The sequence below is a fragment of the Mauremys mutica genome, chromosome 8, assembly GCF_020497125.1.
Source record: "Mauremys mutica isolate MM-2020 ecotype Southern chromosome 8, ASM2049712v1, whole genome shotgun sequence".
Lineage (NCBI taxonomy): Eukaryota > Metazoa > Chordata > Testudines > Geoemydidae > Mauremys > Mauremys mutica.
This window is the reverse complement of record NC_059079.1, coordinates 87,323,318-87,335,772: the sequence shown is the minus strand read 5'-3', so window position 1 is coordinate 87,335,772 and position 12,455 is coordinate 87,323,318. Positions and strand designations below refer to the sequence as shown.

Genomic DNA, 12,455 nt, shown 5'->3' with positions numbered 1-12,455 from the left:
GCTGGGGGGAAGCAGAGGAAGGGCCGGGGGAGCCTCAGCCTCCCAGCTGGGAATCCTGGGAGCAACAGGATGGTCCGGCCCGTGGACCGGAGTTCTTTGCCCACTCCCTGGCCCTTTAACAACCGGTTCTCCACGGAGGTCTAATTTTAGCCACCAGTTCTTGGGAACCTGTGGGAACTGGCTCCAGCTCACCACTGCGTGATGGACCCCACAAAATCTAATAGCCCCAGGCCCACAGGAGAGTTAATCCGGCCCTGCTTGTGGGGGGGAAGTCTGTACACTTTATCTGGGGAAAAATATATAATAATTATTAACAAAAACACAGATGTTTTAATAGAGGAGTTTCTAGTAATATACACAAGGTTTACCTGAGAGTTATTATGAACATTTGAAATGCCCGTATGGCTGTGAAGAATGGGAGGAGGGCAGCTCACAGCCCCTCCCCATCCCATTCCTCCCTGCCTCCTTTAGGGTACACTGCACCTCAGGGAGCAGCAGTCCCTGTGCTCAGTCTGCAAGGGTGGGGGGGGGGAGAGAGAAATATAGAAATATGGTTCTATCATCTAACATTTATGGTCTTTGAAAAGTGTCCTTACCTCACTGACGTTTACAAGAGACAAGCTTAACATAAAGCATATTTGAAATATATAGCATGATGGTTAGCAATTCTACAAGCTATTATAGTCCTCCAAATATCTGGTATATGCAAATCAATTCATACATTTTAATTAATTTAAAAAAGACTCCTAAATAAAAGGAACTGTGTCTGTGAATCCCTTACAGGTTTGTATTTTCTTCTAGCTCTTAACACATCACAGGTGTTAGAAAACAGTAATAAATAATAATAATATTCCCAGCTACCTTTATCTCTTATTATTTTTATTGGTTTTTTCTTATTATCAGGAAGGAGAGGATTATGTTTCCTATATCTCAGAGCCTTTACTTGGGTTCATTGACTGAAATGGGAGGGGTTCTCCCCCCTCCATTAAGAAGTACATGATTGGGTCCCTGTTTCATATCAGTGGGCCTAAGCATTGCTCTATTATTAGACCTGATTACTTTGATCTGGCAGTCTTCCAAGGGCTGTAAGGCTCTAAGCCGACTATTACATTGGAAGGCAATATGGACTCTGTATGGTTCATCCACTGACAGAAAGCTAGACCTCTCTTTCTCTTAATCTTTTCTATTTCCATCTGGAACCATATCTGAGCATGCTCCCCTTCATCTTCCATTCTATCTCCCCTTTGCATAGCTGCATGAGGGCCAGCCACAAGTGCAGCTCCTGCACTTGGGGTAGGGAGGAAGGTGCACACACTGGGGCCGCTGCCTTCGTTCACACTTAGGGGTGCAGTCCACCCCAAAGGTGGCAGGGAGGAAGGGAGGGAGTGGCCATGAGCCGTCCCCATTTCCTCCATACTAGCTCAGGAACACAAAGAATAACAAGAAGCACCTTGGAAGGGGATAGCAATGGGTATGCTCCCACTGGGTACCAGAGAACTGCTCGGAGGCAGAACTTTTCCCCTGGCTCCAAAGACAAAGGGCATTTCCACACCATTCTTCACTCTGGGCTGCATGCAGTTTGCAGAGTCTGTCCCAGAATAATTACTGTCCAATATTCCTAGTGCATTTTGGGTACCATATTGTCAGGGGCGGCTCTAGACATTTCGCCGCCCCAAGCACGCGCTTGGCGTGCTGGGGTCTGGAGCCGCCCCTGCATATTGTTAAAATATCTGACATTTCTAACCACACAGAATTTTGAGAGAGACAGCAAGCTTCAAAGTGCTGTCTATTTTCTGCATTCATTCCCTACCCAATACAGGTATCACATGGCTTCATTCAATAAGAACAATCAAGTTCTTGGAGATTATCCACCAACTGGTGCTACAGAAATGCCAAGTATTGGTAATGTTCCATCTGATTAAACTGTATATCAGCTTTAGAGCCCAGATCCTTAAAGGTATGTATTTAGGTCTTGCTGTGCTCAACAACGCAACACCTAACTAATTTAGGAACCTACGTCTCATTTTCAAAAGGCATTTAGGCACTTAAGAGTCTAAATGCCCAATGCCTAAATCCTCCTAAGTGCCTAAATCCCTTTTGAAAATTAGATTTAGGCTACTCAGATTAGTATTGCAATGCTGAGAGCTGCAAAATGTAACTGTGAATGGGAAATTGTCATTGAGCAGCTCTGTTTTCAGTGGGGTCCCACAGATCAATTCTTGGCCCTATGTTATTTAGGATCTTTATTGATGACCAGGAAGAAAACATAAAATCATCACCGATAGCTCGCCGAGGATACAAAAATTGGGGGACTGGTAAATAATTAAGAGGACAGGTCACTGATTCAGAGCAATCTAGATTGCTTGATAAATTGGCCTCAAGCAACAATATGCATTTTAATACGGCTAAATGTAAATACATCTGACAACAAAGAATGGAGACCATACTTACAGGATGGAGGAGTCTATCCTGAGAAGCAGTGACTCTGAAAAACGTTTGGGAGTCATGGTGAAAAGCAAGGCTTTTGACACAGTCTGACATGGCATTCTGATAAGTAGGCTGGAGAAATGTGGGCGCTACAGAATTACCATTAAGTGGATATATATAATTGGTTAAACAATCACAAACAAAGGAGTATGGAATGTTGTCGGATTAGAGGGAGGTCTCAAATGTAGATCCACAGGGATCTGTTCTGGGTCCGGTGTTGTTTAACATCTTTATTAACAACCTGGATGTAGGTATAGAGAGCATATTGATCAAGTTTGCATATGACAATGCTGGGAGGGCTGCCAATACTTTGGAGGATAGAGCTAAAATTCAGAGGGATCTTGAAACATTGGTGAACTGGTCTACAGACAACAAAATGAAATTCAACAAAGACAAATGTAAGATGCTACACTTAAGAAAGAAAAAACAAATGCACAGATACATAATGAGGGAAAACAGGCTTGGCAGCAGCACTGCTAAGAAGGATCTGGGAGTTGTGGTGGATCACAACCTCAACATGAGTCAGCAATGTGACGCTGTTGCAAGAGAAGCAAATGCATTTTTAGGTTGCATTAACGGAAGCATTGCATGCAAGTCACGGGAGGTGATAGTACTGCTTTACTTGGTGCTGGTTAGGCTTCAGCTGGAGTAATGTGTCCAATTTTGGTTACTGATGTATAGAAAGGATGGAGAGAAGTGGTTTCCAACCTTTTAGGCCCAAGATCACTTTTTGAATCTAAGGGCAACCCAGGATCTACCCCACCCCTTCCCTAAAGCCCTGCCCTGTTCACTCCAGTCCCCCCAATCTCTATTGCGCGCTCTCCCCCACCCTCACTCACTTTCACCAGGCTGGGGCAGGAGGTTGGGGTTCGGGAGGGGTTTGGAGTGGGGGGGGGTCTGGGCTGAGCCTGGGGTAGGGGGTTGGTGTGCAGGAGGGGGTGAGAAAGCTCTAGGAAAGCTCTCGGTGAGCAAGCTCTAGGAGGGAGTTTGGGTGCAGGAGGGAACTTCAGGATGGGGCAGAATGTTGGGGTGCAGGAGGGAGTATGGGATGCTGGCTCTGGGAGGGGTTCAGGACTGGGGCATGGGGTTGGGGTGCAGGAGGGGGTACAGGGTGTTGGCTCTGGGTGGGCGGCTCAGGGTGGGGCTTGGGGTGCAGGAGGGTGTATGGAGTGCTGGCTCTGGGAGGGGGATCAGGGATGGGGTGCGGCCTGCCACCGGGCAGCACTTATCTCCAGCGGCTCCTGGTCGGTGGCGGGCACAGCGGGTCCCACACTGCTCCCAGAAAGGGACAACAGGCCCATGTGGTCCTGGGGGATGGCGTGAGCCACGTGGCTCCGTGTGCTGCCCCTCTGTGCAAGCACCGCCCCCACAGCTTTCCCAGCCAATGGAAGATGTGGGAGCAGTGCTTGCAGGCAGGAGCAGAGCGCAGAGGGAGACCTTCCAGGAGCAGCGTGGGGCTGGGGTAGGCAGGGACTTTGCCTTAGCAGCAGCCACACTGCACCACCAGAGATCACGATCGACCGGGAGATCCTCTAGGATCAACCAGTCGATCACGATCGACGGGTTGGTGACCACTGATGTAGAGGAACTGGAAAGAATCCAGAGGTGAGTGACAAAAATGATCAAAGGGATGGAATACAAGCCATATGAGCAAAAACTGAAGGAACTGTATATGTTTAGTTTGGAAAAGAGGGGATTAAGGGGAGATATGATAGTGGTCTTCAGATAATTGAAAGGCTGTCATAAAAAAGATGGAGAAAAGTTATTCTCTTTTGCTACAGAAAGCAGGACAAGAGCAATGGGTTCAAACTACAGAATAGCAGATTTAGATTAAATCTCAGGAAAAAAAAAACTTCTTAACTGTAAGACCAGTCAGACAATGGAACAGACTGCCTTGGGAGGCTGTGGAAGCTTCTTCACTGTAGGTTTTCAAAAGGAGTCTGAATAGCCATCTCTCTTGGATGGTTTAGAAACAACAAATCCTGCATCATGGCAGTGGGTTAGTCTAGATGACCCTTGCAGTATCTTCTATCCCTATGATTCTATGGTGGATAATCAGCTGAATATAAGTTTCCAGTCTGATGCTGTGGCCAAAAGAACTGATGCAATCCTGGGATGCATAAACAGGAGTGTCTTGAGTAGGAGCAGAGAAGTTATTTCACCTCTTCACTTTGTTGATTTTCATTTAATTTTTTTTTAAAACAAAAAAGGTTGTTCAGGAAATGTTCATTTTCAAAGAATTTTTTTTAAAGTTTTTTTTCAAAAATAAGGTGCTTTTCAGAAAAAGCCATGAAAAATTCAGAAACCTTGAAAAACTAAAATCTTATGTTTAGTTTATCTTATGTTTATTATATATCTATATCTATCTATAGATATAGGTATAAAGGTTTAAGAATCCTGTTAAATTGAAAACTGTGGTACAGCCTTAATTATGGTTTTGCTACCCTAGAATATTAAATACTGAGTGTGTTTTTATTGGGGACTACATAAATGTACTAGATTTTTCATTGTTGCTGAGCAAGAAGTTTTATCCTCCTTGTATTTTTTTGTTTTTGATGGTTTTTATTTCCAAGAACCAAAAAACCCTCTGATTTTATAACACCCCCAAACACGAAAAAAACGCAACAACAATGCACCAAAACAACAAAAAAACCTACTGCCTAGTAACACAACACCCACCATGGTTCCAAAGCATAATCTTAGTTTGTTCTCATGCACAAAACACAACAGGGATATTACTAACTAACAATAATGTGCCAGCTTTTAGAGACTTTTGGGTGGCATAATAGAACCTGAAGATCAGACAACATAATATCAATTAAATTCCCTGCACTTACCCATGACAAATTATTCCTTTAGAGTTCACAAGGCAATACCTGGTCTGCATTAAAGTTCCAGCTATGAAATACATTGCTTTGATTTCTGTCAGCACAAAAACAGGATTGAATTTTGCAGTTTTCGTGGAACTGCCTCAACAATTTCATGTTGCATTAGAACGATATGCCATTGCAGTTACAAATGCAAATTATGTGATCACCCCAAAGGGAAAGTATAATTTCATGCAGGTCACACTTTTATTATCAACACACACATCTAGTTGGGATCACTTTTTGTGGTAGCTAGAATAATGATTCTTTATCTGTAAAATACTAATCTTTACTTTGAAACTATAGTACAAGAGGCAGTGACATGTAGTGAACTGAGCATAGAGCTTGGGAGCCAAAAAAACTTGGATCCTAATCCCAGCTCTGTTACTCACTAATTATATGGCTTTGGGAAAATCAGTGAAGCCAAAATTTTCAAAACTTGGGCCTCTAAAGTTAGACTCTTAAAACCATCTAACTAAATGCCTTGATTTTTCAGGGGGCAATCTTTAAACTCTTTTCAGGTCCAACAGAGTTACTTTCAAGAACAGTAATGCACAGAGAGATCTGGAGATCAGATACATTTGCTGAGCCAACTCACCGATCTAAGAAGTTTTATACTAAAAGCCACATTTCAAGAGGCACTCGCATGCCTAAAATCAGACAGTATATGCACAAAAAAAGAAAAACCGAAAAACAACAACAACGAAATATAAATCCCCCCAATATATTTCAGACCGGGATACTTACAGTTGATACTTCTAAGCAGATGTAGAGCTACTTTGCATATATTCAAGTGGCAAGCTATTTCTGCTTACATTCAAGTTCAGAGTAAACAGTAAAAACAAGCAGGTTCACCTCACTTTTTTTTTAGCAGCATATCTATACAGAACAAATGAGTTAGTTGCACACACCTAGTCATGATAGCTATAAGCTGACAACAAATGGAAATTCACCATCAATCAGTTCTAAGGTCAAGCACTCCTCCAAAGCATCAATATACTTACTCTTTTTCCCCGCCACCTCACACCCTCTTGGAAAGCTACACATTCATTGAACTTTTATTTAATTTTTCTTCTATGTATTCCTTATCCTGTATGTATTTACTTTGTAAATTTATCAGCTCCCCCATGCTCTTATTTCAGCCAGTGTTTCTCCAGCCCTCACTTGCATTTCTCTCTCTATCCTGCTTTTTCTTCTCTCCATCCTTTATTTTTGTGGGTGAGAGGCATTTCCTCCAATCCTCTTATTTTGCCCAGTTACTCTCAGTCACTCATAACCAAGCATTACCATTGACCTTCCCTCTGGAACCCATTCTTGCTGCTCTTTCAGTCAGCCTGAAATGGTTAATACAAGCCATGTCTGAGCCAGTGGCTGAGTGCAGCACTCCAAGCAAAGGCAGCAAAGGACTTTGCTTGTTCCCTGAACTCTGACAGGCTGCCATCTAACCACCAGTCCAGCTTCTGCTTGTCTCTGCTCCCCTTTCCTTTTTATCTCATATCCTGCTTCTCTAGGCCTCAGTTCCATCCTCATCCCTTTGCTCTCTTTTGGGAATCCATGTATTAGTCTCTGAAAAAGGAGGTGTGTTTAGTCCTCATTAAACAAACACGTAAGAGGCTTTCCAGCCTTGGCTACTTCACATCATGCTGCGTCATCTTGGCTTTCCACCATCCTTCCTTCAAGCCACCAAAGGCAGCTGAAGCAGCCTCCAGTTTGTGTAACATGCTCTTCCCTCTCAACCTCCCAAACTTCTGAAGATTCAGTCTGTTCTTTGAAGCATTGCTGTTACAATGAACACACCCCATACTGTGTTTGGGGCAAGGACGGGGTAGTGTGGCACATTGTGCAGATCAGCATATAGTACGTAAATAATAAATATTGTTAATCACAATCACTCATTCTGACCTGCTGCAGTCAAACGTGCCCAGACTGAACATGACATCATTCATATGAAAACAAAGGAATTGGATACCTGCTCTTCATTGCAGCAATGAGTGCCAAGAGCAATTTAAATTTTGTTGCACAATACAAGGATGGATGCTAACTACAATGTTCATAAAGCAACAACCACAAACCACCCATATCACTTGTAAGTATGTCAGCAAAACTACCCATATGACAGCTGTCTATATTGATTCCTTTCCCTTCTTGGATCCAGATCCAAAGAGGCTTTTTGTTGGTGGTAGAATTTATTGTTTTTGTTTGTTTCCATTAATTAAACAAAGACAGATTCACAGTAATTAAGACTGAAGTCTTTCATTTATCAACAAAGTACAGAAAAGACAACATGGATTATACATGTCCCCACATTGTCCAATGTGCCTCGAAAGCAATATCTGGGAGGCCACCACGAGCGGGTAATTGAATCTCCAGATCGACTGGATCCTGGATGTCTTTGCTGAGACTGATAACAAGAGCGCCAATAATTAGAGGCATTTGTGATGTGGACATATGAACTTATTTCACACAGGATTCTGAATACTGCTTAGATAGTAACTACTTTTCATCACTAACACTCTGGGCTAAGGGGAAAAAAGATTCAGAACAAGAATCCAAGATGTTTGTAGAAACAAAGTTAAACTCCATCTGTTTTAGTTTAGTACATGCTGAGGGCAAAGCAACATCTGAGAGATCTGAGTAGGAAGTTTGTCACACTGTAATGCAGGAACACTCCAATCATTTCAGGTCATTACCAGCTTTGTAGTTTTAAATTGCCATTTTCAGGAACTGTTTTCAACAAAAAAGAATTGTTGAGCTTTCCTATGGTACAGTTAGGCTGTTCCATTGTTTTACCATGACACCATTGAGCAGCATAACCACCTAATACCACATATAACAACATAAAAGACAAAGAAGAAACACTTCAAGTCCAACTGCACCTCAGGAAAATGAAGAAATTTCTCTACCATCAAAAGAAAGTGCAGCCCATTCTGAGCAGCTCATCCCAAAAATGATTTATAAAATGGAGCATCTGACTTTTTAAAATAATGAATGTACCAGTTGCACCCACCTTCTTTTTTACCCCTAACCTCCACTTGATATTTTCTATTTCAAATCCTTTACGGGAGCACTCCTGAAAATGACACTTAATCCAGAAAGTTTATTCAAAAAAGCTTGTATATCTTCATATGTTATTAAAACAAACATCTTAAAATGTTATTAAAAACAACACTCAATCCTCAAAGTTTATCCAAAAAGGCTTTTATAGACTTATCTGTTATTAAAACATTTAAGAAGACATTGTTTGCAATCTGCCAGCAGTTGAGACAGATGGGTAGTGAAGATCTATGTACAGTACTTTTCAGTTTGAAACTGATTTAAAAATGTAGTTAAAAATGGATGACACTGACCTGAGACCATAGAGGACTGTTCCATCTGGATGCAAACGAATCATTCTGTTCTTCACAGTGACCCCATGTACGAATGATTTCTTGTCATTCAAGAAGTAGGTATCAGGAACCCAAAGCTGATCAGCTACTCTATTGTCCAGTGTAAGATTTAAAGGTATTACATTATACGACAGCCTCTTATCCCTCCATGCTTGCTGAAAGTACATTGTCAAAGTATAGTCCTGCAATATTAAAAATAGAATCATTATTTGCACTGAAACAGACTATATACACAGGCATATACCGCAACTATATTAAAATGCAGCTTATACTTTGTGGCAGCATTTGCGCACAGGAACTTCAGCTTTGTATTTTCACAGGTTGTTTATTTCTGTGTATATATAGAGGAAAAGACTACGTACATTCTTAATAACAGGGATTGGAATACAGGTAGACTGGGGTATTACCGAATGTTACTGAAATGAATTTGAAGGCCTATTAAAAATGTTAACCCTTTTTAACACTGCCGTTTAAAGTTTCTCTACAATTTATGGAACATATATTCAAGGAGTTCTACAAGTCTTTGTGTTCTAGAACACAGGAAATTCTAAGATTCCAAAACATGGAATTTGAGCCAAATTATGTGTTGACTTTTTATTCCATGATCTCTGCTGAATTCAATGGTGTAACAAGGAATGTGTGTCAACTCAGAATCAGGCCCTGTATCTCTTCCTAAAAATACACCCAGCCCCTTTTACATTCTTTTCTACATGAAAAATGCGTGTGATCCTGTTAGCTTTCATTAAGGGCACTAAAACAACAAGAAAGACTCCTAGCCCCAATTCCAAAGAGTCTTATTTATATCAGGGTGGATAAAAAAATCAATGATTTTTTAATGGATTTTTTTAAATTTAAATCAGATTTTTTTGATAAAATGGTTTTTGAGGAAAAAAACCTATCTAAAGATAGTTTTAATTAAGATACATTATAGCTCAAAGATATCTCATCATGGAATAGGAATTATACATTCTAATTCTATAGTATGAGACATATTCATGTAATGTTTAAGAAAAGTTTTGTAAATGAGTTATAATAGTTCATGGATTAGGGACTCAATCTTATGGGGTTCCACAGGCTTCTGTATAGATTATTTAGGTTAATCTTTCGATCTAGCCAATGGGACTCGGTGCTCAGACTCTAGAAGATACCATCAGAGATGCTTGGTTTTGCAGTTCTCAAACTGTGGATTTGTCTCCAGAGATAACATGCTTGTTAACAGCAAAATGTTTTTAAATAAATAATATATAGAGGTGAGAAATAACAGACCTCAACCCTATTGTCCCTCTGCAAATTTGTGTACACAGAGTCAATCCCTTACATCGCTCTAAAAGTGCAAAGTTTCAAAAAGTTCAGTGAATAGAAAATTGTTGGGGGCGTAATAGATCTGGACAAGGAGAAGTGTGGAGAGAAACGTGAGAAGGGAGGGACAGGCAGTAGAAAAAAAAGTGAAACTGTTTGAGCAGCATATTCCAGAAGTCTTGAGGTCTTTCTGAGTGGAGCCTTCATTGATTTGAGATCTACCATATCATTCTCTCACTAGAAGGGAAAAACTACAATGGCAGCAGGCCATAAAACAGACCCAGTTTGGGAATATTTTAACGACGTTCCTCTACCTGTGGGTAAGACAGGCATGCGTGCAAAATTCAAACAGGCCTGGTTTCCCAAATGAACAACATCATGAGAAGTGTTCCTTATCAGGGGGAAGCTGCGTTGAAGATGATGAAAGGAACATGTCTGAACATGCAGGATCTTCAGGTTGGTAAAGTTTTTAATTTCATACTTCTTTCTTAAAGACTGCCTGTCTTCCTTCTGGACTATTCTTGAATTCTCATGTTTGAGCAAAAAAATATAGTTGTTCTATGGTACTATAATTTTAGATGCCACTGTGATAAAAAAAATAAATACCTGAAATAGGCAGATCTTTCTTTTACAATTTCACCTTTAAAGTAGTACTGCGAGTCAATGAATGCAATGAGTAATACTAAATGAGCAGCATGGTAATAATAATTAAATAACTGCATTGACTTATTTTGTTTAGGAGACTCCATCCTCAACATACAGAATTCTGAAGACTATCCACCTTCAAGATCATCATTTTCTATAGTTTCAGATTTATCTGCCAATGATGGTGTTTCAGTCACATCGCGTATGTCACAAAGCCACAGTAGCAAAAAGAAAAAAAAATCTCCATCCAGAAACAACCATAGATAAGTTTGTGATAAGAACCAGCAGATTACAAAAAGAGGTAATTGATAAAAGAAAATTGCCCGGTTTGTTTATACAACAACGTTTGATTGAGAACCGTTTCCGTCTGATTGAGAACCCATGCTTCATTAACATGGTTCAGTCATTAAGACCAGGATACAGTCCATCCAACAGAGCAGATGTCGCAGGCAAATTGCTGGATAAAGTGTATGAAAGAGAAATTGAGCAGTGTGCAAAAGGTCTAGACGGTAAAATTGTTAACCTGAGTCTTGACAGGTGGGAGCAATGTCTACAATGATCCTGTTGTATGTGCTTGCGTGACAACAGAAGAAGGGAATGTCCTCCTTACAGAAACAATTGATACATCAGGAAATGCACACACAGCAGAATATTTACATGAAGTAGCAGTAAAAACTATAATAAACTCTGAAGAAAAATTCAAATGTCTAGTACACAGATTGCAGCAGACAGTGCTGCAAATGTATCCAAGATGAGAAGAAATTTAGAAGAGAATCCCAAGGTAATAACATACGGTTGCATTGCTCATTTGATGCACCACCAAGGCAAAGTCTTCAGTGTTCCAGAAATAAAAGCTAATGTTGAAATTGCAGAATACTTCTGTAACAACCACTTTGCAGCAGTTGCTCTGAAAAAAGTGGGAGGAACCAAGCTAACTCTCCCACAAGACGTCCAATGGAACTCAGTAGTGGACTGTTTTGAGTACTATATAAAGAACTGGCCTAATCTGATGACAGTTTGTAAACAAAATAATGAAAAAATAGATGGCACTGTCACAGCCAAAGTTCTCAACACTGGGCTTAAGAGAAATGTTGAACACATGCTGAGTACCCTGAAGCCTACTTCTGTAGTCCTGAACAAAATGCAGGGAAATAGCTGTTTTATTGCTGATGCTGTTGAAATTTGGAAGGAACTAAGACAGATCTTAGAAAGAGAAATATGCAGTGACAGAGTTAAATTACAAGCATTAAAAAAACGAATGGGACAAGCATGATCTCCAGCTCATTTTCTTGCAAATATTCTCAATACTTGGTACCAGGGTCAAACCCTAACTGCTGAAGAAGAGGAGTTGGCTATGAATGGACATACAGCAATCATCCCTCCATAATGCCAACTATAATAAACTTCAGAGCTAAGGGTGAACCATTCAACCAATATATGTTTGCTGATAATGTTTTAAAGAAAGCCACACCAGTGAACTGGTAGAAGTCACTTAAGCACTTGGATTCAGAGATTGTTGAAGTGATAATCTCACTTTTAACAGCAGTAGCTTCTTCTGCCTGTGTAGAAAGAATATTTCCTCCTTTGGACTAATTCATTCCAAATTGAGAAATCGTTTGGGACCTGAAAAAGCAGGAAAGCTTGTTTTTCTTTTCCAGATTATGAATAAACAGGAAAATGAAAGTGAAGACTACTGAGTTAGCTGCAGAAGCCAATATTTTAAGTTGCTCTTGTTGACCTGGTTGACATAGTCAATTTAATTATTTTTTTA

The 12,455-nt window shown here is 40.5% G+C and overlaps 1 protein-coding gene across 1 annotated transcript in view; it reads right to left on the bottom strand.

Annotated features, from left to right (window-relative positions):
* The window catches only part of GABRB2 (gamma-aminobutyric acid type A receptor subunit beta2), a 257,236-nt gene that overhangs the window by 137,251 nt on the left and 107,530 nt on the right, over window positions 1-12,455 (bottom strand). The window contains exon 6 of the mRNA XM_045026120.1: window positions 8,702-8,922. Coding sequence (XP_044882055.1) covers window positions 8,702-8,922 — 221 coding nt within the window. The remainder of the gene's footprint in view (window positions 1-8,701; window positions 8,923-12,455) is intronic.